Genomic DNA, 27,910 nt, shown 5'->3' with positions numbered 1-27,910 from the left:
TAGCTTCAGGAAGTCTCACTATATTCTATTTCTTAAAAGTTGCATAGAGTTTTCTTTTCCCTGTTCAGTAAAGCAACGTCAGATCCCGTTCAGGTTGAATGTCTATGCCTGGAATGCACTGCTGAGGGTGATATGACAAAACAAACACTAAAATATGTAACAATGATATGAAAAGGACGGATATATTGTAAGATGTCTTCCAGAATTATGCAACAATCTTTCCTTTACACTTGGGATATAGTCATCAACTTATTTCAAAGACAATTGTAATATATATTAAAGGAATTAGAAAATAGTATCTTTTCTCTGCAGCTATCACATGATAAATACATAAACGGTTATTGGATTTTAATTGTCTATTCAATAATTAGCCATTTTATGTAAATAGCTCTCTTTTTTGTGTTAAAAAATATTAAAAATCATGTAAATAAGCTTGTGTACAGATGTTTTGACCCTGCAATTATAGAGTGGATATAAAACATTTACACACACCTGTTAAAATGCCATTTTTTTGTGATATGAAAAAAATGAGACCACAATTAATCATTTCAAAACTTTTCTACCCTTTAATGTGGCTTATAACCTGCACAATTTAATTGAAAAACAAATTTGTTATGGGGAAAAATATAAAAAATAAAAAACATAGAATTCACTGGTTGCATAAGTGTGCAAACTAATACTTTGTTGCGTGTCCACACCCTTAAACTAATACTTTGTTGAAGCACCTTTTGATTTAATTACAACATTCAGTCTTCTTGGGTACACACCCGCCATCAATTAAAGAGACTGTAATTAACCCCAAATAAAGTTCAGCTGTCCTAGTAGGATTTTCCTGACATTTACTCAGTTGCCTGCTACAGCAAAAGCCATGGTTCGCAGAGAGCTTATAAAGCATCAAAAGGATCTCATTGTTGAAAGGTATCAGTCAGGAGAAGAGTACACAAAAACTTCCACAGCATTGGATATACCATGGAACACAGTGAAGACAGTCATCAAAAAGTGGAGAAAATATGGGACAACAGTGACGTTGGCAAAGAACTGGATGTCCCTCCAAAACTGATGAAAAGACAAGATGAAAACTGGTCATGGAGGCTGCCAAGAGACCTTTAGCAACACTGAAGGAGCTGCAGGAATTTCTGGCAAGTACTGGTTGTGTACTATATGTGACAACAATCTCCCGTATTCTCCATATGTCTGGACTATGGAGTAGGGTTACAAGACGGAAGCTTTTTCTTACACAGAAAAATATCCAGGCCTGGCTAAAATTTGCAAAACAATATATCAAGTCTCCCAAATGCATGTGGGAAAATGTGTTATGGTCTGATGAGACCAAGGCTGAACTTTATGACCACATTTCCAAAAGGTACGTTTAGTGCAAAAACAACATTTTGCATCACCAAAAGAAAAACATCCCCACAGTGAAGCATGGTGGTGGCAGTATCATGCTTTGGGGTTGCTTTTCTTCAGCTGGAACTGGGGCTTTAGTCAAGGTGGAGGGAATTATGAACAATTCCAAACACTAGTCACTTTTGGCCCAAAACCTTCGGGCATCTGCTAGAAAGCTGAAGATGAAGAGGAATTTCCCCTTTCAACACGACAATGACCCCAAACATACATCCAAACCAATAAAAGAATGGCTTCATCAGAAGAAAATTAAAGTTTTGGAATGGCCCAGCCAGAGCCCAGACCTAAATCCAACAGAAAATCTGTGGGTTGACCTGAAGAGGGCTGTGCACAAGAGATGCCCTCGCAATCTAAGAGATTTGGAGTGCTTTAGCAGGGAAGAGTGGGCAAATATTGCCAAGTCAAGATGTGCCATACTGATAGACTCCTACCCAAGAAGACTGAATGCTGCAATTAAATCAAAAGGTGCTTCAACAAAGTGTTAGTTTAAGGGTGTGCATACTTATGCAACCAGCTTATTGTACGTTTCTTATTTTTTATATTTTTTCCCCTAACAGATTTGTTTATTTTTCAACTGAATTGTACAGGTCATAGGTCACATTAAAGGTGGGAAAAGTTTTGAAATGATTTATTGTGGTCTCGTTTTTTATATCACAAAAACCTGGCATTTTAACAGGGCTGTGTACACTTTTTATATCCACTGTAAATGTGCATCATGTGTAACTTAAATGTGGAGCTTTTACCCTCAAGCCTCTGCTGAAAATGGGTTTTACCCAGTCAGACATTTCCCAGTCAACAAAGACAAATAAATTCTAATAAATAAAATTCACACATTGTTACCACAATCAGGTTTCTTGAAGGCCAGAAGTTCTTTTACTTGGATGACAAACAATTATAAGAGCCTGTGCAGAGCTGTATCAGTGATGATTTTCAAATATGGATGCAGAATAGCATTATTTTCAGAAAGTGCAATTATGATACATATGAAGGGGTATAATTAGGAATTATTTAACAAGAGCTAAATGTAGGAAGGCAGTACAAGCTGGATGTGACGCTAACAAACCTAAGATCTGGTTCTGCCATTAGGAATACTCTGTGGAAAATGGGAAAAGACGTCTCAATAGAATGCTGTATAATCAAATTCTAATTAAATAATACATCAATTGTCTACACAAAACATAGGTTCATAGGTGTTTACTAGGCAAAAAACCACAATGGCCTTTTTAAGCCTAGCCATGGAGCCCACGTGCATATCACACATGATTTCCATTATTACATGGAATGTTCTGAATACAGTAGAGAGTCAATTATCCAAACTAATTGGGACCTACGGTAGTTTAGATAATCTAACTATTCGAATAACCAAATATATAATAGAACCAGATAAAAAAACTTTTAAAATCTTGTTTTTTTCTGCACACAAGGAATTCACTTTTCAGCCATTCAGTGATTCCAGTGAACAATAAAGAATATTTTTATACACGAAAGGTACAAGCTCAAAAAACACACACAAGTGAATACGTATAACATTTATATTTTCAGACTTTATGATTTTTCCTACCCAAAAATTTTGGAAGGCTGGGTTCGGATAATTGACACTTTGGATAACTGACGTTCAGGATAATCGACTCTTTACTGTGATGTGTAATGTGGTTTCACGTTCTTAGAAAAAGCAACATTTGTAAACTTTTAAGTAACAATCAGGTTGAATTTTGATACTGATTATTATGAGAAAGTACATTGCTGTGTACTATGCATATGTAGGTAGGGAAAAGTTAATGTACCCATTTCTGTTGCACAGCTGCAGAGTACTGAGCATGTGCAAAACATCACACATCTGTTCCTGTTTTTTACAGTGATTTTATCACTGAAAAGAAAAGGGTGTTGCATAAGCCACTAATCAAAATTAACACACTGAATTCAAGTAAAGGGGTAGGACAGTTATGTCATGAAATATAAAAAACAAAGCAAAATAAATGTATTACTAAAGTGTTTTGAATACGCTTTTGTGCTGGTGTGAAGGTTAAAAAAAGTATCCAGTAAATGCAGGAAACATAATGAGCACAAAATGCAGTGCTATATAGTTTGAAAACGGAAAACATCAGTATACAAATGGCAAAGCTGGAACGAGTTTGCAATATGCAATTATTGCTTGGGACAGAGATGCAGAGAAGAGCCGTAGCGCGTTATCCTTTTATAGACTATGTCGTCATAAATAAGCATCTAATCTGTAACTTTCCTGCATAAACACTGCAAAACCCGAAACAAAATATATATGAAACATTTCATAAGGCCATTTTTATTCAGAAATATCATTTTCTAGTATGAGTGGTATCCCATAAAAATCATGTTTATAAACAGATGGGATGCTACCTCTGCATTTTAATTGCAAGAGAAATACAAGAATGGCTATGCAACCTTTATTTATTTTTCTTTGTTAAATCTGAATAAAGAATTAACATAAATAGTAAAGTTACTAAAAAAGAAAAAAAATATGTATTCTGCAGAAGTTAACCGAAACAGAGAAATACAACAAATGTATTGCATTTCATCTACCTAATTTTCATGAAGGATCAATACACCAAAACAAAACATATATCCGATAAAAAAATAAAGTAACACATCATAAGGAGGCAGGGTCAAGCCCTTGCACTTTTCATAATACAGGGAAAATAACTTGGAATCCCTGCATGATCTATAAATAATCATGGACTCTCAGGATCAATTCCATTTGTGAAAAGGAAATAATCATCTCAAAGCAGAAAACTTTAGGGATTGTAAATCCACTACTGTAAGAGGCCTACGAAATATTACTACATGAAGCAAAATAATAATCTCTTTGCACACTAGAGACAAGATGCATTTAACAGCCTGTCTTTTGCAGCACTCTGACTGAATAATATTTCAGACTACTGCATGACTACTCTATAAAACACAAGTCTCTAGCTACAGAATGACCTAGATGTATGTTTATGTGATCTGTGACAATTAAATTCCACAGGTGTTATCAAAGTAACTGTAAATCACAGGCTCAATCTTCTGCCTGCTGTTACTAGTTTAATGAATTATATCCAAAGTACAAAGCCTGAAACACCTGACACAATAGCAACATGTATCTATATGCATAAGTAAACACACTGGAGTATTATTTATTATTTATTTAACATTCGTTAGCCAGGATAGTCTGACTGGTTAACAAGTATCCATTTTCAGCGGAGTCCTGGGGAAAAAAGTTCCATACAGTTACAAAGTAATAGCAAACAAATTACAGAAATACAATTACAAAATGAATGCAGTAAAAATTAAGAGTGAAAAATATTACATGGTTACAGTGAAAGGTAGTAGAAGCTTCAGCAACTGATATACCATATGTGAACATTGCCCATTTTGGGATGAGCAAACAAATAACATAATGTATTATATATACAGTGAGCATAGATAGAGAACATGGGTAGAGTGTTACAAGGCATTTCCCTAATGTAAAAGAGTATATATTAAGTATAAATATATATACAACACATGTGTACACATATATACGCATACATATATATATATATACATATATATATATATATATATATATATATATATATATATATATATATATATATATATGGGTCTAGGACACATGCTCGACTAGCATATGTCCAAATCACAAAATATCGAACACACATACACTAAAGCGCTTAACATCGAAAAGCGCTTCCATGTATGTGTAGTTCAAAAAAAAAAATCTATGTTTCACCTCCCCTACTTTAATATTCTCACTCCGAGACTGCACTACAGTGGGGAAAAGGGAATTTTCCCTTACCTGTACTGTAGTCCAATCTACGAAACAGACACACATACATGGAAGCGCTTTCGTGTATGTGTGTTCGATGTTTTATGATTCGGACATATGTAAGTCAAGCATGTGTCCGGATCCCATATATATATATATATATATATATATATATATATATATATATATATATATATATATATATATATATATATATATATATCTATATATATATATATATATATATGTATATATAATACACACACACAGACACATATATTTTATATATATATATATATATATATATATATATATATATATATATATATATATATATATATAGAGAGAGAGAGAGAGGGAGAGAAAGGCTTTGTTAGAGCACTTTACAAGTGTTGTCCAGCGACAGAGGAGAATATACCACAACATGTGGGTGAGGCATTAGGGAGGTCCTTTACAGTTGCATAGATGATTGGTGTAGAGGTATGTTTTGAGTAGGTTCTTGAAAAAGGGTGTATAGTTTTGTAGTCTGAGGTCAGGAAGAAAGTTGTTCCATATTCTAGCTCCAAGGAGGGAAATATTTATCATTACTTGGTTTGCAGATGATTGTGGCTAATGGTGACAGATCCACTCTGCAATGTTCAAGAAATTCTTAGTGTCCGCCACGATCTTGACAGCTGCTTGAGCTCATCTGTCAAACTGGTCTAAGACAGTGCTATACCCACTAAATGAGATGTGTCAGTTCATGCAATCTAGATTTATCTCCTTTTGGAATAACAGTGACAAACCCCATAAATATTTAGGAATGTTAGTCACTCAGTCGCTCCTTGCTATGCAGCAGTTAAATTTCAGTCAAGTTCTGTCCCACAGTCAAGATAAAATGAAAGCACAGAGGAAATTACATCTCCCCTATAAATTAAGACAGCACAAGTTTGGATCTGCGTTATTCCCAAATTTTTATTCACAATGAGTGACTTGGTACAACCATTAAGTTATAGTGAGACCAAATACATACCATATGCCATGGCAAACATACCCAAATAGCCATAAAAAGTTAAAGGTACACAAAAGCTTTGCAGGACTGGGACTCTCCAGCCTTCAGAAATATACCCAAATAATGGACACAGTACAATGCGTACAAGCTAGAGCAAACCTTGGCCATTGTGGGTTCTCTCTAAATGTAATATGCCCAGAGAGCATGGCTTGTCACTCCCATTTGTAGACCATAGGAAAAATGGGGACAAAGGGGGATGGAAAAAAGAATGGCACACCTTCTGGCCCAAATTGGTTTGTAGAGTGACAAGACTAATCTTTGGAAACCCATTTCATACTCTGACAGTGCTTAAGTTGATAAGTCTCCAATCATTTATAGGGAATGGACTGAGTAGGTATTTTTTTTTGGAGGAACTTACACCTCAGCTATACTGTTTCCTCTCTCATAGAAAGACTGCCATAATCTCAATCCAGGTAAATGCCTTCTTTTGTGGCAATATCTCTAGCTGTTGCATTTAGTTAGCCAAAATGATAAATCTCATCTGCTACTAGACACAATTACAAGATGAATACTTGAAAGCTCATGATGAGCACTAGACTCCTTTCTAAATTTATAGAGTCCTGGATAGTTGTAGAGAACAGGTCTTTGACCTTGACAGGTGGAAACAAGAAGAGATGTTTGGAAGACCAGTTTGCCTACTGAAATGGGCAGGATGTGCTCCAATGGCTAAGTCTGGAAGAGCAGTACACCTTTAATCTTTATACACATTAAAAAGATTAACTTTTGGCACCATGCACCCTCTAGTAGACTTAGGAATCTACGAACTCAGCTTGCTGGAAATGCAGACATAGAAATTCTAATTGCTTACGTATCATCTGTGGCTGTCCCATGGTTTATGGAATATAGGTAAAAAGCACATGAGACAGCCTCAAATGCAGTTAGGAAGCTTATTCCAGAGGTGTTTAATAAGATGTTTTGAGTTCTGCACGACCTTTCCAGTGCAACAGGCCTCAGTGCCACTGAAAACTTTGGCTTCTCTGCTTGCTGACCACTTTATCGGCAATTATTTTTAAACATTAGAAACCTCTAACAGATGACATTGGAACTGATATACATTGTTAAGAGCAAAAGACATAACCAACACAAACTCTAAAACAGAACAGTTTTTGTTAGTCTCTATATACGTGGACATACTTTTCTTTTTTCTTTCCATCATACTGCTTTATAGTCAATTGATTTACTTGCTGATATATTACTCAAGGATTATGTGTAGTTAGTGAGCTGGTGATAATTACTGTAATCAATACACTTTCAAGTTTAGAAAAAAAAAATATATATATATATATATATATATATATATATATATATATATATATATATATATGGGAACACTTCACATAAGCAAATTACTGAAATCTCGAATTTCATATGGTCGAGACCATATGATCGAGATTTCAGTAAATACTTCATAATCTCGAATTACTGAAATCTCAAAATTCAGTAACCTGAGACTATGAAGTTGAAAACCAGAATGCCGAAAGTGCATAACAGCGAATTTGAGTATCTCGAATCCGCGCTTATGCATTTCCGGTACATTGTGTGTAGTGTTATTGTGCCTGAAATCACAGGTAAGTGAGTGTTTGTGTGTGTTTTTGTACGTTGTGTGTGTGGTTAAGGAAAGGTAGGTGTAAGTGTGAATGTTGGATTTGTCGGTGTTTGTGTATGTGTGATGTGTGTTTGTGTGCGAGCGAGTGGAGGATGGCGTGGTATGTGGTTTGTTTTTCTTTATGTTATGTGTGACCTCGGAGTTGGTATATATAAGTGGGGGGGGTGTGGGGGGTGCAAGGGGGCTTGCCCCCCTGCTTATATGTAGTGCAGGGTTGTGTGCTGTGGGTGGAATGGTGTGTATGTTAAGTGGTGTATGGGGTATGTATGTCTGTGATTGTGTGATTCGGGATTGTGAGTCTTGGTGTTGTGAATGATTCGACTTCATAGTCTCGGGTTACTGAATTTCAAGATTTCAGTAATTTGAGATAATGAAGTGAAACCATTCTCTATGTATATACAATAAAAACGTATAATTAGAGATCACCAACTCTGTGACCACATGACATGAGACTCATTAGTACTGTAGCTGTAGGAAAATCAAGTGAGGTTGAATGGCAGTAAGCAGCCAAAACTTGGGTAGCTCCATGTTGGGGGGAGGGAGATGGACTGGCACCTTCTGGTGGAAGAGGTACACAGCATACAACACACACACACACACACACACACACACACACACACACACACACACACACACACACACACACACACACACACACACACACACACACACACACACACACACTCACACACTCACACACTCACACACTCACACACACACACACACTCACACACATACACAGACACACACACACACACACACACACACACACACACACACACACACACACACACACACACACACACATACACCAAGTATAACATTCAACCTTGCTGGGCCATGTTAGCGAAGTAGTTCTCATCATACATACACACACACACACACACACACACACACACACACACACACACACACACACACACACACACACACACACACACACATACACCAAGTATAACATTCAACCTTGCCAGGCCATGTTAGCGAGGTAGTTCTCATCATAAGTATGCAGACGCATGCCCACCCAAGACAGCATGGTAAGAACTCATGTAGATGAGCATGCATGGAACATGTTGGGAAAGGGGGAGATGCTACTCAATGCACAGAAATTCTAAAGTGTGCCATGCATGGTGGTCCACTACCACTCAGTTCTTATCCCTCGTGCATTTGCAAAGATAGGTGCACTAATTAGGTACTTCCCAACACAAGATAAGACCCCTACAGATTAATAGGCAACTACATAAAAGCTGGAAATGAGGAAGTTACAGATGAGTACAATATCTAGTATTGCTAGAAGAATAATGCAGGTCTGGGAGATGGACAACATAAAAGAAAAAAAATTAATTAGAGCTGTATAATCTGAAGTGTTCCAAATATTAACCCCCAAAGAAATGAAATAGCAGATGTCTATTAAAAAACACACAGATGATCCATACACAGCTACACATTGGTCTGTATGTGTATATATGTTATCAGGCAGGTAAAGCTAAGTGTCTATCTGTATATGGTTGGATGTGTACTTCACAATTCTAACATTTCATACCATATGATAGTAGAGACTCAAGTAACAATAGCAAGTCCTGGAATATGTATGCTAAGCTTTGCACCTGTTACAGCATATAGAAAAGTTTGTTCAGACTCACAGTTTTATATCTGCATTCTTAAAGATATTTTACTCAGAATCAAGCACTTAAGGATGGTGCTTTGTAAAGATGATAAATATTTCTAAGTTCTTTTTTAAGATGCAAGATGCTCCATAGTCTAATTCAATTAAAAGTTTAAAGAAGAAAATAGAAGTATGCCATCTTTAGTTATTTTAATGTTAAAATGCTGCCAAACTAAGTTAATTTGTATCTAACAAGAAGTACCTTTCTTTCAGTAAGTACTTTAGATATTAAAAAAAATGAAAGGAAGGGAAAACAAAAGTGAAATCAATTTTCTTACACGCAAATGTACATCTTTCCTGCATAGGCAGTAGATGTGATTGAGCAGAACTTCATTAACAAGATTAATTACTATGATCATGCATGCCCTGTCAGGTACATAGCCCAAATGAAAAACAGAATGCAAAGTGACAGCTGAAATCATTCCAAACTGCACAAAGCTAATTTGGTAGGAAAAAAATGTGACAGATATAGGTCACTGTACCTTGATCATTAGCCATTTTGTCAGGGTGCTCAACTGTAAAACAAAAAAAAGAACAATATTATTAAAAGTCAAATGCACCTGTAACAGGTTGAAACATCAAGTCAACAGTTACGTTTTTTTTTTCATTATAACACTGTCTTTCAGCAGCTAAAGTTCACTTGAGTCAGATTCTTCACAAGAAGTGTGTAGACCTAAAATAGGCATTTTATATTAGATATTTTTTTAAGTCTGACAGTGAAAGTGGCATACTATTAAAGATATCTTTCGATAAAGAATCTCTCGCTTTAAACCACTTACTGATAATTAGATCAGTGCTTTCTATGTGTAGAGTCTCCTTAAAGGATGGAGGCTAACCAAATAGAATCCATTTTGAGAATATACACTAGAAAAGGAAAAAACAGTTCAGCAATGTATTTCTAATGAATGCCAACTGAGTCCAGTATAATATTCCCTAAAAAACAAATTATCTGATGCTTCAAAAAGAAACTCACGTTTTGGGTGTATAATTACTACTTTTTTCTTTAAAGGTCCTTCACAATGAAATGATTTTCTTATGACTGTAAACACCATGATTGATTTTTCATCAGATATCTGAAACATATTGTTAATGTTAAAATGAGATATGAATGAAGCAGGATGGCAGGTTATCCTCAGCATTGTATAAGTCTGGGGTTTACGGAATACTTTTCCAGACATAACAAGATGGAAAGTAATGGTATTAACTCCCCTAAACATATTACTGGTGTGACTACATACAAACATCTCAGTTTAGTTTCAGATGCTCAACAAAGGAATGAGGGATTAGAGATGATTGTGAATTGCTACAAATCAGTTCTATAAGAAATATGAGGAAATGCAGAGAACAACTTAAGAGAAGACACTCGTGTGAAAGCCATTAATGAAATAAGTATGAAAGCAAACATTAACACGTTTTGAGGAACGAAGTCTATGAAGTAAAGAAAATTAGATGGCATTCTGGGCCAGAATTAATGGGCAATATAAAAATGTAACATTAAAGATAAATCTTTGAATTCTTACACAATTTCTTGCAGAGACAGTGTAGAGGGGCACAGAATGGATTTCAATAATAAAATAGACAATCTTGAAATGAATGGTAGGAATAGTTAAATAAATGATAATCTGGAGTATGGTTAAAGGTTGAAAGATATGGACTAATTAAATTAACCTGATGACACATATCTGTCAACAACATTAAAAAACACATTTCTTTTTTTAGAACTGGTGAAAAAAGTAATTCAGAAGCATGGCAAAATTTAAAAAAAGATTCCATGGATAAATATCTGGTAAATACCATTAATGTCTAATAAATGTAGTGCATGTATTCTTGCACTCTTAAAATGTTTTTATTATTTATTTATTTATTTATTTTTTTATTTATTCATATGTTTATCCCATCACATTTTTTCAGGAAACATCATATGGGGCTGACCTGTACTTATATATTGTTGTTGTTTGTCTTTCGGCTTTTCCCGGTTAGGGGTCGCCACAGCGGAACTCCGCTAATGATCGGCAGTTAGTTTTATGGTGTTGAGTTGCCAGCCCCACGCCCAACCTTCAATGAAGGCACGCCCATTCAACGCATGTCTTTCGAATGCCCACTCGACCGTGGGGAGGACATGCACACTCCACACAGACGGCACTCCCAACCCAAGCCGAGAATCGAACGGGAGAAACTCTTGCTGTGAGGCAACAACGCTACCGCTGCAGGAATCTACAATGACATTTCACTTTGTTGTTGATGTTACATAAGCAATAATGCCCAGAAGGTGTTGATGTGTGTTATTATGGAAGTAACACCTACCCAGGGATGTTCTGAGGCTTAACACCACAGGCAGAAAGCCTCTACACCACTGGAAGGGTGTTATTTTGACAACACATATCCTGGGGGGCATTATTGCACTTAGAGAATGGGCTGTCTGTAAAATTGTTGTGTTTTACTTCCTTAGTTATTTTTTGTTACTATATTAATTTTTTATATATATTTTTGATGTAAAACAGTTCCTCTGCCCAGTGTTTCAAAGTTGCTGTAGTATATGCAAATGGTGTTGGAGAAAGCATTTTACATCCAAAATATATCATTTAAAAATATATCTAGATATTTACTTAAATTTTTGGTCTCTTACTCTTAAAATGTGTGGTTTGTTGCCAGTCATTGGGGACCGAAGTCACTAAATAACGATATACTCATCTTACTCTTAGATTTTTATTTCCTTCAGAAATTTCATGTTAACACAAATCCTGTTATTTAAGCTACTTTGTAATTTTATAAGAGCAACATTTAAGATCTGTTTCTATTTTTGAGCTTTTGTTCTCCCTTTATTTCACACTTTATCCAGATTTCTTGAGATGAAAGGTCAAGAGGTATTCAAACCTCTTTACTGCCATTGGTCCATCGATCTCACTCTCTCTCTCATGTACATACCCACTGGCACTTTAGAAAATGCATGCTATCACAAAGTCCCATTATTCCAGCAACTCTGTGTTTTTTATAAGTGCAATATTTAAAGTATGTTTCTGTTTTGAACCTCTGTTCCCCCTTTACTTTTGGTTTTATACAGATATGGCATACGATATATGCAAACAATAAGAAACAAACTGAACTTTAACCTCACCAATTTCCAACATGAGCTCAAGGCTTGCAACTGGTCAGTTGTAAAACAACTTCCACTGGAAGAAGCAGCAGATACTTCAATACAAAATTCCTTATCATCCTTGATTCCCAGCCCACTCCCTGCTCTGTTAGAACAAAAACAAATAGTCCACCATGGCTTTCAAAAGAAACCAAATCCAAAATCATACTAAGAAACAAAGCCTGGGTCACTTGGCGTTCAACTAAAGCCCCACCTGACCAACTTAAATATCGAGAGCGAAGGAATGATATAAAAAAATCCCTTATTCTAGACAAAAAAAAAAAACTACTACTGCCAGCTGGAACAGAAACATCATAACAAACCACAAATGTTTTGGGCAGGAATAAACAAACTCCTGCACCCAGGCCTAACCTCTACCCCAACCCCTTCAGCGTCTAACCACAAATCTCCGGAGGGCATTGCAAATTCCTTCAATAGCTTCTTCACAGAGACTATCCAAACTTTAGCTAGCCAATTCACTCCCACCTGCTCTAATTCAGGGACTAATATACCCAATTCACCAATCTCCTTTAGCTTTCAACCTGTTCCCACTCCACTTATCAACGTCTTAAGAAACTAAAGCCTACTACCCTAGCTGCTGACCTCCTCCCTGCAGAGTATTTGCAAAAAGCAAGAAACTAAAGCCTACCACCCTAGCTGCTGACCTCCTCCCTGCAGAGTATTTGCAAAAAGCTGCAGATGCCATAGCATACCCTATCTCAATACTGATTAATAGAGTCATTTCCAAAGCAACCATCCCCTCAATCTGGAAAATATCCCATGTTATACCCCTCCATAAAGGAGGCACCTCAATTGAACTATCAAACTTCAGACCCATAGCTATTTTATTTTCACTAGCTAAAATTATGGAGAAATGTGTCCAAAAACAACTTATGCACCATCTAATTCAGAACAAGCTACTAGTTGACTCTCAGCACGGCTTTAGGCCATACCACAGTACCACCTCAGCACTCCTCTCCTTCTCTAATGTCATTAACCACAATCACAACAATGACATACTATCCTCAGCACTATTTCTTGATCTTTCCAAGGCCTTCGACATGGTTAACCACTAATTATTCATCCAAACTCTAAAGGCCTTCTCCTTAGACCACCTTGCTCTCTAATGGTTTCAATCTTACCTGTCTAGAATACAACAAGCAGTCCTTTGTCAGGGAATGCTATCAACCTGTCTACCCCATCACCCTAGGAGTGCCTTGGGGCTCTATTCTAGGACCCCTACTTTTTTCTAACTTTATTAATGACTTCCACTCCAACATCCAAAATGCTACCTGTATTCAATATGCAGATGATTCCACCTTGATCTGCTCTGCCACCTCCCTAACAAACCTGCTGACATTAAATCAGAATACTTTCAATACCATCAAAAATTGGATTACAAATCGCTGTCTTATCTTAAACCCTAACAAAACAAAGCTGCTTTTTTCTCCCCCACTAATAGGTCTTCCCCTTCATTCTTCACCATAAAATCTAATAATGGCACTATCATCGTCACAGAAGCCCAAACCAAACTCCTGGGAGTTATAGTAGACAATAACCTCAAATTTGATAAGCATATCAATCAAACTATCAAAAGCATTAACAAAAACTTGGCTCCTTTTACAAGATCAAACCTTTCCTTACTCCTCTTGCAAGAACTGCTATTGCCCACTCTCACTTACTTTCTGCTCTTCTCTATGCCTCTCCTCTACTCACCAACTTGAACAAAACAAGTTATCCTGCTGTTACAACCACATTGCTAGATTTGCCACAGGCTCGGCATAAAGGACACATCATTGTCTAAACTTAAATCTCCTAGGATGGCCCGAATTACCCGCCCTACAGCAATTGTTCAAGACTAATCTTTGGAAACCCATTTCATACTCTGACAGTGCTTTCTAGATATATATATTTATATATATATATATCTATATATACATATATATATATATATATATATATATATATATATATATAGATATGTAGCTTGTTCCAGAGTATAGGACGTCTCTGGGACAGGAATCTATCCCTCCAACATGCCCTGTTTATTGTACTGACAAGGTTTAGGTCCCTAGAGCATGTAGCTCTGAGGGATTGGGATTTCTTTAGGTGTAGCATGTCCAACAGCTCTGAGTTTAACATAGCTTTATATGTTAGTCAGAGATCTCCTCTGAGTAGGTGATATGCTACAGAGTAAAGCTGGAGTTTTTTGAGATGGTCAGTGTAGGGCATCTGTTTGAGGCCAGTAATCCGCTTTGTGAGGTACTTCTGTGGCCTTTCCAGCTGCTGCAGATGTCTTGTGAGGTACATTCCAAAAGGGGCATTGTACTTTATAATGGGTCTAATGAGTGCTGAGTAGAGGGGAACAATGACCTCTTTTTTCTTGGATGAGAACCCTTTTGTGATGAGGTGTGCCACATAGAAGGATTTCCTGACTACTGTGGCGATGTGATTATCACAGGAGAAACTACTGTCCACTTGGGTCCCATGGTCTCTTATCACACATTCGGCATTAAGTAGACAGCCGTTCATGTAGTAGTTCATGGGTACAGAGTTTTTACCAAAGGGGATGACAATGCACTTTTTGGCATTGAGCTTGACGCAATGCCTCTGACACCAGGCATCTGTCTCACGACTATGGCTCCTAGTTTGCAGTGATCTGCGAACTTCATTAGCCAGAGGCCTTCTGTGTTAGCCTGTACTTCGGAGAAGTAGATACCAAACAGAAGAGGTCCCAGGACTGAACCCTGTGGTACTCCACTTGTCACTGGTTTGAAGTCAGATTTGGAGTCTGCAACTTTTACAGTGCGGGTTCTGTCAGTGAGCCATTTGGCAACCCATCTTGTGACGTAGGGATGTATACCTAGTTTAGTGAGTTTAGCTATAATTACAGAGTGAGGGATGGTGTTGAAAGCCTTGGTGAGGTCAAGATAGGTTGTGTAAACCACCTTACCCTCGTCTACGGCTTTGTTGACTGCCTCAAAGAAGTCGATCAGGTTCAGAAGGCATGATCTGCCTTTCACAAACCCGAACTAGGTGGGGTCCAGAGTTTGGAGGTTACCAATGTCTTTGTTTATGAGTTCCATGATGATACATTCCATGGTCTTGCAAACCAGGTTCGTCAGGCTAATTGGCGATAGTTCCCAGGAACAGTGGTGGCTCCCCATTTGTGGAGTGGGATAACTGTTGCTGTTCACCATTCAGTGGGCACAAAGCCTGACGAGAGACTATGATTGAACATTGTACTTAGGTGGGGAGCCAGTGCTTTCTGAAATTCATGTAAAATGCAGCCTGTGATGTTGTCCGACGCCATGGATGCTGTGATTTTCATTTTAGAGAGTGCAGCTTTTACCTGCAGAGATGTGATTACAGGGACTCTGCATTCTTCTTGTATAGATATGGGCCCTTTAGGGGGTGAGAGGGGGTAAAGTTAGCACTGAACCTATCTACCAGGATGTTGGCAATATCAGTTGGTTCTGTAATTTTCGTGCCGTTGTGCTGTAACTCAGAGCAGATCTGGGTGTTGCCATTGAGATTCTTGACATAGCTATAGAATGCTTTGTGGTTGCCCTTTGAATCAGTGGCGATTTTGTTTTCATAGCTAGCTTTGGAGAATCTTATAAGGGATCTCAGCTTCTTACTGAGGCTGACCAGGGAGCTCCTCCACTCATGGGATTTTAGTCTCTTTTGCAACAGTTTCTTCCTTCTGTTGTAGAGTTTATTTATGGCAGGGGACCACCAGATTGGCTTCCTTTTTTTGGAGGATAGCGTCTTGGTTCTGTTTGGGATAGCATAATCCACGAACTCATGTAAGGGCTTATAGAGTGCATTTGTGTAGGATTCAGCAGTTGTAACTGTATTGCCCATCTCCATGGGTGTCATGAATTCACCACTTCTGTCTTAAGAAGCATAAAGTTGGCTTTGGAGAAATTTTTTACCGCTGTTTTCTTAATGGTGGGTGGAGGCAGATACAGATATCTAGGGTGATTAGCTTATGGTCAGATCTGACCAACGAGGAGTTGACTTCAGGTGTGGAACACTGGTCACTCATGTTGGTAATGACTAGGTCTAGGATATTGTTGCCTCTGGTGGGGGTGTGGATAAGTTGATCCAGGGCATTGGAATTTATGAATTCCAGAAAGCATTGAGCGAAGGAGTTGGTAGATGAGTAGTTTTCCCAGTTAATGGTGGGGAAGTTGAAATCGCCCATTATTAGGGTGCTTGGTTGAACCCTAATATTTTCCAGTATATCAAGAAAAAAAGAGGAGTGGGAATCCTGGGGAATGGTGGGGTATCTGTAGCAAGCTACAATTTGGATTGCAGTTTTTCTCAGAGTTAGTTGCACTTGGATAACCTCAGATGCATTATGCTGCACAACTAGCCTGGATGTGTGGATATCCGTAATGAATATGGACACACCTCCTCCTTTGGTGTTCTGGTCCAGGTTAGATGGCCAAAACGTGTGGTATGAGTTATAGCCTGGTAATGCAGGGTTGCTCTCTACAACCTTGAACCAGGTCTCAGTCACTGCACAGATATCTATGTTCTCCATTTTAAGGAATGCCTCAAGTGAGTGCATTTTTAGATTTAGACTTGTAGCATTGAGTAGCATTACCCTCAGTTTTTGTTTGCCTGTTCCTTTTATGGTGATGAATTTGATATTTGAACCTTGCCTAAAAAAGGCACTATAGGGGCGGCAAGACCCTTAGCCAGTATCTGGAATGCCAGGGGTGACAGGTGCAGACCATCGCTGGCAAAGCATCGTGGTCTATCGTCCCAGGCAGACAGATACTGGATCCCCTTAGAATGACACCAGAAGTTTAGCCAATTGGTGAAGTCAATCATTTTGTCCTTGTACTGCAGTATCATTCTGGGTGATAGCAGGATGCTACTCAGGCTAGGGTCATACCTGCCTTGGCTACAAGATCAGAGAGCTCTTCCATGTCTCTTTTCATGTAGTCCAGGGAGGTACATCTCAAGTCATTTACACCAATATGGACAATGATAGAGTCATATTTGTACTTGTTGTGGAGTGACCTGAGTGCATGGGTTATGTGGCGGATTCTTGCACCTGACAGACAGCTGACAGTAACCTTCTCCTTGTTTAGCCTGGTGAGTGGGACATCAGTGTGCCTGACTATAGAGTCACCTATGACTAGTGTGCTGAGTATGCTGTTTTGCCTTATGGTCTGTGGTTTATTGGCATACTGAGTCTGTGGGCTTTGTGTCATTTAGGTTGCATTGGGGGGGGGTGGAGGTTGCTTGCGTTTCTGCTTTGGAGGTCTCTGTTGCTTGAGCAGATTATTATTGAGAGCTTCCACAAATGTTTTTGTGTTTCTATGTGTGGATTTTGGTGGTGTAGGTTTAGTGGGGCTATATGATGAGTGTGGTGTGGTGCAAGTGTTTACCTTCTCCTCTTGACTGTCAAGTTCAGTCTTGGTTGGAGAGAGCTTTACCTCCAGTTTGGCTAGATAAGTGCATCTCTCACAGGTTCTGGTGTTGGGTGGTAGGAGGAGAGGGTTGTCTCTGTACATGAGGCAATTTCTACATTGCCCCAAGATGCCCAGATTCATCAGATAGACAGGAGAGAACACTGGGAGCTGACCCTTGGACATGCCTGAATAAAAAACTACTTTCCTCTAGACAAGTGAGGAAAGTGAGTATAGCAGCTGTTTTTCTCTAAGCAAGTGAGTGAGGAAAGTAAGTACAAAACTGTTTTCCTCTAGGTAAAGAGGAAGTTTGAGTGCTGTAGTAATTTGTAGCTTATTTAGTGTTAACAACAAGTTCTGAACAAGTGCTGAGCAGGAATAAGCAAATTCAAGTGCTAAATCTAAGAATCTGTACCTGGATCTTGTGGTAGATAGGCTACCTAGTGCTTAAACTCCCACTGATAAGCTAGAATGCTTCTCTCTGACACAGAAAGGCTTGGGGGGCTCAGAAGCTTACAAACAGTCCTGGATACAGCAAATCTGTATCTGGACTAGACTAGTTACAGGAAAGATGGGAAACAAGTGCAAACATGGGCTTTTAAACGAGATGGAAAAACTGCCAAACAGCCAATAAACTACAATTCCTGGGCCAGAAACCACTCTTGTGGTATATAGGCTACCTAGTGCTTACCACTTCCAGTGATAAGCTAGAAGGCTTCCCTCCAACACAGAAAGGCTTGGGGGGCTCAGAAACTTACAAACAGTCCTGGATACAGCAAATCTGTATCTGGACTAGAATAGTTACAGGAAAGATGGGAAACAAGTGCAAACGCGGGCTTTTAAATGAGATGGAAAAACTGCCAAACGGCCAATAAACTACAATTTCTGGGCCAGACACCACTCTTGTGGTAGATAGGCTACCTAGTGCTTACCACTTCCAGTGATAAGCTAGAAGGTTTCCCTCCAACACAGAAAGACTTGGGGGGCTCAGAAGCTTACAAACAGTCCTGGATACAATTAATCTGTATCTGGACTAGACTAGTTACAGGAAAAGTGGGAAACAAGCTCAAACACGGGCTTAAACCAGAAAGTTGAAAGAGATGGAAAAACTGCCAAACGGCCAATAAACTACAATTTCTGGGCCAGAAACCACTCTTGTGGTAGATAGGCTACATAGTTCTTACCAATCCCCTGATAAGCTAGAAGGCTTCCCTCCAACACAGAAAGGCTTGGGGGGCTCAGAAGCTTACAAACAGTCCTGGATACAGCAAATCTGTATCTGGACTAGACTAGTTACAGGAAAGGTGGGAAAGAAATGCAGGCTTTTAAACCAGAAAGTTGAAAGAGATGGAAAAACTGCCCAAACTGCCAAACAGACTACAATTTATGTGCCAGAAACCACTCTTGTGGTAGATAGGCTACCTAGTGCTTACCACTCCCACTGATAAGCTAGAAGGCTTCCCTCGAACACAGAAAGGCTTTGGGGGCTCAGAAGCTTACAAACAGTCCTGGTTACAGTAAATCTGTATCTGGACTAGACAAGTTACAGGAAAGGCAGGAAACAAGCTTAGAATTATTTTTTGTAAAGTGGAAAGGGAGAAAGGAGAAACAGAAGATAATGTGAGCTAGGTATTCACTACTACTATTACTAGAGAACTTTCTGTGTAGAATCTTTTAAGTATTGTCTTGATAACTTTGTGTACTGTCTTTTGGAGCTTTTCTCCCTGGGCCTCTGCTGAAAATGGACATGTATCCAGTCGGATTATTCCAGTCAACAAATCTAAAATAAATAAAACAAATAAAATAAATAAATATCTTGAGCTAATAGGTCAAGAAGTATACAGACCTCTTTACTGCTGCAGGTGCTAGTGCTCAATTACTTCCACTCTTCACTGACTTTCTCTGTCTCATTCACACACACCTCACTTTCATGCACGCAAGCATGCATACACGCACACATAGACACAAGCATACACACACACACACACACACACACACACACACACACAGAAACATAAATATTTACACACTTTTTTCTGTTTTATTTAGTTTTTACACTCAGTAAACAGCAAAAGTGCTGCTTAGCATATGCAAAATAACAGCTCAATCAATCTGGCTCTCACTAGCATGAGTACAAACTACAAGGAAAACCCAGCCAAGCTACAGTTTTCACTGTGTGATACCTTAAACCGCCTGTAATGGAGGCCCATGGGATATATGCAAATGACCCCTTAAGGACATCAAGTGTTTCAGCTATATGGCTTCTGAATGTCCATGACTTTTTACCTTTTCCTATTAAGTCTTTACAGACAGATTCAGGCCAATAAAGCCAAATGCTAATAGCTTTGGACATGCACGTTTCAGCCTTCTACACATAAACACACACACTTTTTAAAATTTTCTTTTTTTATATTTTACACTCAGTAATCAGCAGAGGTGCTGCATAGCAAGCACAAAATAATGGCAGCTGATAGGTTATTTTCAATCTGAGCTCCACGGCAGCTTGATATGCAGTGGACTTGTTTCTCAGTGAGCATTATGTGTAGATTAACACCCTGCTGGAGAACGCTTGTTTGCCAATCAGGGTGCCAATCTTCAGATCGCCCATTCTCTAATGATACTTAAAGCAGAATAGGCAGCAAAGCAAGCAGCATCCCAGTTACATAACAAGCTCCTTAAATGAAGTTTCATGGTTTCACTACCAAAATAAAACAAAAGTTCTCCTTTAATACAATACAATACAATATGAACAAAGCTCTGGAATGCAAGAATCTATTTTAGGAAATCAGGCAATGACACAAGGAAGGTAAAGTATGAGTTGTATGATGCTAAAATTACCTGAAGGCAGACAGCAAGGTAAAAAGAGCTTAAAATGAGCCGTTTTGGTAACTGAATTCCTTACTATCAAGCAACACCTGCACACATAACTGTGCAAATGCAGGTGAGCACACACACACACACACACACACACACACACACACACACACACACACACACAGACGCACACACACAGATGCACACACACACACACACACACACACACACACACACACACACACACACACATATGCACTCACATGAACACTAATGTACTTATAAAAATATACATTCATGTGAAATAAATAAATGCACTGAAATAGCAAAATAACAAAACTGTTCATCTTGATTGCATTACTGTTCTCCACTGCTTCTTAATACATTTTCCTCATGGATGTTTTAAATTTGCGTAACACCTTCATGTTATAAAGGAGTTTACCATCTCCTCCTGTTTAAGTCTTTGTCACATTCTCACTTAATACAGACAATGAATTCATTATTACTTTTTCCCAGAAAAAAAACCTTAACACAACAGAAAAAAAGTGTAGTTTGACTCTTGTTAGTTGGCTACTTTCCTAACAATTGATTTTCAGACTGAATTATAAAGTAGCCAGTCATATTTCTGTTCTTATTTAATGCAACTGGTATGGCTGCATCCCAGTAATTAGGTCCTTGAGACACATCAGACCTAGCAGAGTGCTGCCATATACTTAATACCTGAAAAATGAAGTGTCCACAATATAATAATCCATTTCTCTATCTAGTTATTTACCTTCTTGTGCTTTCATTACCAGTATGGCCAAATGAGTCAAAACACACTTTTTAGTGGATCCTAGAAAAGTTAGCACACTGGTTCGGTGGCTAAAATCTTTGCTTTACAGCTCTGTATTGGGTATTGAATGCACTCCCATGACTGCGTGGGTTTTCTTGGACTATTAGTACTTCTGGTTACTTCTGAAAAGAATGATTACTGATTGGCTACTTTAAAAGGTCTATTCACATTGCATTTAACGTTGTACATACTGTAAGACTCGGGTTATGACTAAATAAGGACTTTCAGATGAACAGTTTGCTTACTCAAAAAAATGAATAAATTACAGTAAGTTACATTCATGGAGTCTGAGGTTGTCACAATGGTTAAGGTGATTACTTCACAAACAAGAGGTACAGGGTCTGAGTCTCACCTTTGTGTGAAATTGGCTAGGCTTAAAATATCTCAAAGGGCAGTTAGCCTACTACTTACTTACAAACCTGCATGCTTCAGTTTTATCATTACAGTATGCTGCCCCACTACAGTAGTGTCTTAAAGCAAAATAAATTAATCATTAAAATATGAACTGATTTCAATATTTCAGCTTTGCAGAAATTTCTATAATTTTTTGTATGCTACAGGAAAGAGTACAAGATGGCAAATAAAGAAAAAAAGGAATATGGTTAGCTGACAAAATGGTTGAATAAAACAATGTAACTTCAAGGTGACAGTAGGTGGGAAATGAGACTAAAGGCAGAAGGTTACTGCACCTAAGAATATAACGTTTTACTAGTTTATGAAAAGAAAACGCCAGAGTACTGAACGATGTAGGGGGTAAAGTACAGTTTTGTACCTACCATAAATGTAGATGTTCGAGTGTCTTCACTGCTGCAGTCATTACACTTGGGTTATCCTGCCATCAGGCGGGCCCACAGTCGGCCAGAGTTCCAAAGTCTTGGTCTGGCATCAGTTGCTGTCACTTCCTCCCTAATGTCAGTGCGCCAGAGGCATATAAGATGCAGCCGATGCCATTTTCTTCAGTTTTTCTTGCCCCAGATGTCAGGTGCCCCCAAAAATGTTAGGCAATACATATTGCTAATAAAACATACAATAATGTAAAAACAAAACCTTCAGTAACCAGCAAATATACCACATAGGTAGTATATGGTTGAGAAGTGTAGATAAGTCCCAGCTAAGAAAGAGGGGATGGCGGGTGAGTAACCTGGACTGCAGCAGGGAAGACACTCGAACATCTACATTTATGGTAGGTACAAAACTGTACTATGTTCATTGTGTTTCACTGCTGCAGTCATTACACTTGGGTTGAATCCCAAAGCTGAGTTAGGGTGGCTGGTTCTATAGAGGATTTGGTGTGGCTATGAGGCCCTGCAGCACTGCAGTGGCAAAGCCAGCTCTGGATCTAGAATACAGAGTCAAATGGTAATGCTTGGTAAAGGTGTGCACTGAACTCCAAGTTGCAGCTTCCAAGATATCTTTGGTAGGTACTCCTCTAAGGTAGGCAGTAGAAGTTGCAGTTGCTCTGGTGGAATGTGGTCTAATGTTAGATGGTACAGGCTTCCCATGCTGTGTGCAGCAGAACTGGATACAGTGTCCTATCCACTTTGAAATGGTCTGCTTTGAAATAGCCTTTCCCTGTGATCCTGCAGCATATGCTACAAACAATTGCTCAGTTTTTCTGAAAGCTTTTGTTTTGTCCAAGTAGAAAAGTAATTGTCTGTGACTGTCCAAGGAATGAAGAAGTCTATCCCCTTTATTCTGGGGATTTGGATAAAAAGTTGGCAAGTGAATAGTTTGGTTAAGAGCCACACTGGATACCACCTTAGGCATAAATGAAGGGTTTGTTCTTAAAGAAACCCTGTCTTGATGAAAAATGATGAAAGGCTCCACTGCCATTAGTGCCTGTAACTCTGAGACTCTTCGTGCTGAGGTTATTGCCAGAAGCAGAGCTGTTTTCCATGATACATATTTTAATTTTGCTGAATTGGCTGGTTCAAAAGAAGGTAAAGTGAGTTTTTCCAAGACAAAATTGAGGTCCCAAGTAGGTGTTGGTGCTCTCCGGGGTGGTCTTATGTTTTTAGCCCCTCTGAGGTACTGCTTAAGCAATGGATGAGAGAAAATAGGAGGATCTGTGTTGTAATGAGCCGAGATGGCAGAGGCATGGATCTTAGTGGATGAGAAGGATAGTCCTTTGTCCAGCATCTCAGTTAAGTATTGTAGTGTCTGAGGAATGTTTGGGACAAGAGGGTCAAGGCTTTGAGCCTGGTTCCAGGCACAGAATCTCTTCCACTTTTCTGAATAAGATTTCCTGATGCAAGGCCTCCTGGCCTCCAAAATGACATCCATAACAGCTTTAGAGAGAGGTGTTGTCTGTTTGACTAATGAATCTGCCATGCAGCCATGTTTAACGTTTTGAGCTGACTGTGCAGGATCTGTTTGTGTTGTTGAGTCAGAAGGTGTGGAATTTGAGATAAAATCCAAGGTGGTCCTTGAGCTAAGTTCTTTAAGATTGGGTACCAGTACTGGCGTGGCCAGTCTGGAGCAATCAGGATCACCTATGGTTTTTCTTGTCTGGCTTTTAGGAGTACCTTTGAAAGTAGAGGCAGTGGTGGGATGGCATAAACCTTTAGGTTTTTCCAGCTGAACGAAAGAGCATCCATTTTCCATGCTTGTGTGTGATAAGTCCTTGTGCAGAATTTTTGGAGCTGGCAATTCAGTGGGAGGCAAAAAGATCTATGTCTGGGCACACCCATTTTTGCATTATCATGCTGAAGACTTGTGGATTTAGTTTCCACTCGTGAGGATCCATGATGTTTCTGCTTAAGTCGTCTGCCAGAGTATTTTTCTTTCCTGGCAGGAATTGTGCTTTCAGATGAATTTGATAAGTTAGAGCTGTGTTCCACAAGGTCATGGCTTGTCTGCATAGGGGGTAAGAATGAGTGCCCCCTTGCTTGTTTATGTACCACATTACTGTGGTGTTGTCTGTCTTTAATAATAATTACCCTGGATGCAGAAGGTCCTTGAAAGCTGTTAGGGCATTTTGTACAGCCAACATCTCTTTTTGATTGATGTGAAGATGCATTTGGTCTGTGGTCCACTTGCCCTGAATACATTTTCCTGCCATGTGTGCTCCCCAGGCGTAATCCAAAGCATCTGTTGTTAAAGTCTGCCTGGCTGTGGGTAGAGTGAAAGACTGACCCTTGTTGAGGTGACATGCCTGTGCCCACCATTGAAACTCCTGTTATAGGCAGGGAATTATTGGTATTACTGTTTCCAAACTGTGAGAGTGTTGAGTCCATACACTTTTTAGGTACCACTGTAATTTCCTCATATGCAGTCTGGCATATGGAATTAGTAGTATGCAGGATGCCATGAATCCCAAGGCCTGCAGAATTTTTCTTGCAGGGAGTTGGGACTTTGTTGCCATCAACTGAAAATACTGAGTCAGTTGTCCTTGTTTGTCTGGCGTGAGATAAGCCATCTGGGTCATTGTATTTAAGCTGGCACCCAGGAATATTATCTCTTGTGAGGGCACTAGTTTTGACTTCTTTTCGTTTATTGTGTACCCTAGGCAAATTAGCAACTTTTTTACAAATGCCAGATGCTTTCGAAGAATGTCCTTACTCTCTGCTTGAATAAGGCAATCGTCCAGGTATGGATATATTTGAATTCCCTTTTGTCTGCAAAATGCAATTACTGGTGCCAGGCACTTTGTGAAGACCCTGGGTGCAGTAGATAAACCAGAGGTCAGTGCAGAGAATTGATAGTGCATTGAACCAGCTATGAATCGGAGGAATCTTTTGCAATTTTGTCTGATAGGGACATGCAGGTATGCCTCTTTGAGGTCCAAAGTAACAAGCCAAGCCTTCTTGCCCTCATGGGTAGAAGCTGCTGTAGTGTCAGCATTTTGAATTTCAGTACATCCAGGTAAGTATTTAGAGTAGAAAGGTCTAGTATGGGTCTCCAGGCTTTGTCCTTTCTGGGGACCAGGAAAAGTCTTGAGTAAAATCCTTGTCCTTGTTCTTGCAGTGTCACTTTTTGAATAGCTCTCATGTCCACGAGGGCTGTAAATTGCTTTTGTGCCTCTGCCCATTGATTTTGTGGCAGGTCTGGCATTCCTTTTAGTCTTGGTAAAGTGTGAAAGTGAAACCTGTAACCTTGAGACACAATATTCAGAACCCATTTGTCTTGGGTGACTGTTTCCCAATTTTGTAAAAAAAGTGCTAGTTTCCCCCTTAAGGGAGCTGCCAAAAATGAAGTGCTTGGCATTCAAAGGGGGAAGTCATTGGGACTGTTTTCTGTACGGTTGTGACTTGTCCTCACCTCCTTTTGGGGTTGAAGCACCCTACTGTCATGGTCTGTAAGAGCCTTGGGGCTGAGATCTGCCTCTTGGGCATCTGTATCTGCCTCTTTGTGGCCTGTCTGACACTGGAAATGACCAAATTTTTTGTAGGCCAATTTCTGCTAAATTGTGGTGGCTGTACCTGTATGAAATCCTTCACTGTTTGCATAGATTATGCCTTATCCTCCATTTTCTTTAATACCTCTTCTGCCTTAACACCAAATAAAATGTCTTGCTGTAAAGGTGCATCCAATAATTTTGCCTTAACATGATCTGGTAAACTTGGTTCTTTTAACCAAGCATGCCTTTGAATCACAGATACTGTAACTGCTGCTCTACAAGAAGCCTCTAATGAATCAAAACCACATTGCAAAGTATGTTTTCCCACTTGTTCAGCTGCATGCAATAAATCATGCATTTCCTTGTAGTCAGGATGTTCTGCACTAGTAGTAATTTTCTGTTTTAATTGAGACATTAAGTATTGTTGGTATTTAAGCATGTGAAACTGGCAATTTAAAGCCCTCACTGCTAAAGTTGCAGAAGTGTAAACTTTCTTCCCCCATCTGTCTAATGCTCTAGAATCCCTGTCAGAGGGAAGCCTTTACCCCTTTTTGGACCCTGGGAAATAGTTTCTGGGTCAGCAGCAGGGTTTTTATAAAGAAATTTGTGAGAGTCAGGGACTCTGTAGTACCTGTCTGGCTTGACTGGATCAGGGGGTAAAGAATCAGGATTTAAACTGGATTCAGAGAACACATCATCCACAATATCCAACACTGGCGGAATAGCAAGAGGCCTGTGATGAGGTAATAAAAGAAAGTCTCTGAGCCTTTTCTTGGATTCTGAATAATCCTGGCCCTCCCAATGGAAATGCTCCCTCATGGTATGTAAAGTTTCCCCAAAAGAATAATCCTCAGGAGGAGAGGCTGAAGGAATTGATTCTTCAGCATCAGAGTCCTCATAGGGTGTAAACAGTATTCCTCGTCTGAAGAGGAATCAGAATATATAGAAATCTGGTCAGAGGAATCATAGTCTGTATCCTGCCTAGGCCTTTTATCAGGAGGGGGATGGGAACCCCTGATTAGAGTAATTAAGTCTTCGGCCATTTTGAGCATCTGTTTTTTAGGCATGGAGGCCTGTCCAGGTGAATGCCGTACTTGCTTCTTTGTCTTTAATGGAGCTTTAGACTTGGCTGTAGTTTTAATGGTAAGTTGAGAAGGTCTGAAAACACCCTCAGAAGCCGATGCCTGCTCAGCGGCTCCGGACCCATCTGAAGGGTTAGTCTCAGTAGGCCCAATACCTTGAGTATCCAGAGGCCTAGGTACCTCCACGTGGGAGTTGGTAGCAGCCTGTGGCTTTGAGGTAGCGGGTGTCAGGGGCTGCGAAAGCGCCTCACTGAGAACCGGCGAACCAGCGACTGGCAAAGAAGAGGCTTCGTCATCAGTTTTGGACTTCGGATGCCTATCCTTATCCTTGTCTCTGCCTTTTTTGTGCATTCCAGTCATCGGTTGTTCTGACGGCATGGTATAATTAAAGCTTCGGCCAAAGTAATGGCGAGCAAAATCAAACCGGCACTTAATAGTGCGTTTGTTAAATCTAGCACAAAACCGACAACTAGTGACGTTGTGATCTGTGCCTAAGCATGGAATACAGTAAGAATGAAAACCCTTATGAGGTATTTGCTTCCCACAAGAAATACAATTATTAACTTTTACTGACATTGGTCTGAGGCAAGAAAATGTTTCCCCAACGGGGTACTTAGCTTTATTGAAGACTTCGGTTCTAAAAATCAAATTTGATATCTCAGGAGTCGGCCGACCGGCACTTACGAACTGCTTTTGCTTCGGGCACCGTGCGGCAAGAAAGACTGAAGAAAATGGTGCCGGCTGCATCTTATATACCCTTGGTGCACTGA

At 39.3% G+C, this 27,910-nt stretch overlaps 1 protein-coding gene across 1 annotated transcript in view; it reads right to left on the bottom strand.

Annotated features, from left to right (window-relative positions):
* DCC (DCC netrin 1 receptor) overlaps window positions 1–27,910 on the bottom strand; it is a 2,283,601-nt gene that overhangs the window by 181,806 nt on the left and 2,073,885 nt on the right. The window contains exon 21 of the mRNA XM_044089014.1: window positions 9,991–10,023. Coding sequence (XP_043944949.1) covers window positions 9,991–10,023 — 33 coding nt within the window. The remainder of the gene's footprint in view (window positions 1–9,990; window positions 10,024–27,910) is intronic.

Source organism: Protopterus annectens, chromosome 1.part1 (genome assembly GCF_019279795.1).
Source record: "Protopterus annectens isolate FY-2018-M chromosome 1.part1, PAN1.0, whole genome shotgun sequence".
NCBI classification, from domain to species: domain Eukaryota; kingdom Metazoa; phylum Chordata; order Ceratodontiformes; family Protopteridae; genus Protopterus; species Protopterus annectens.
The sequence above is the reverse complement of the archived record's forward strand: the minus strand, read 5'-3'. Positions and strand labels throughout refer to the sequence as shown.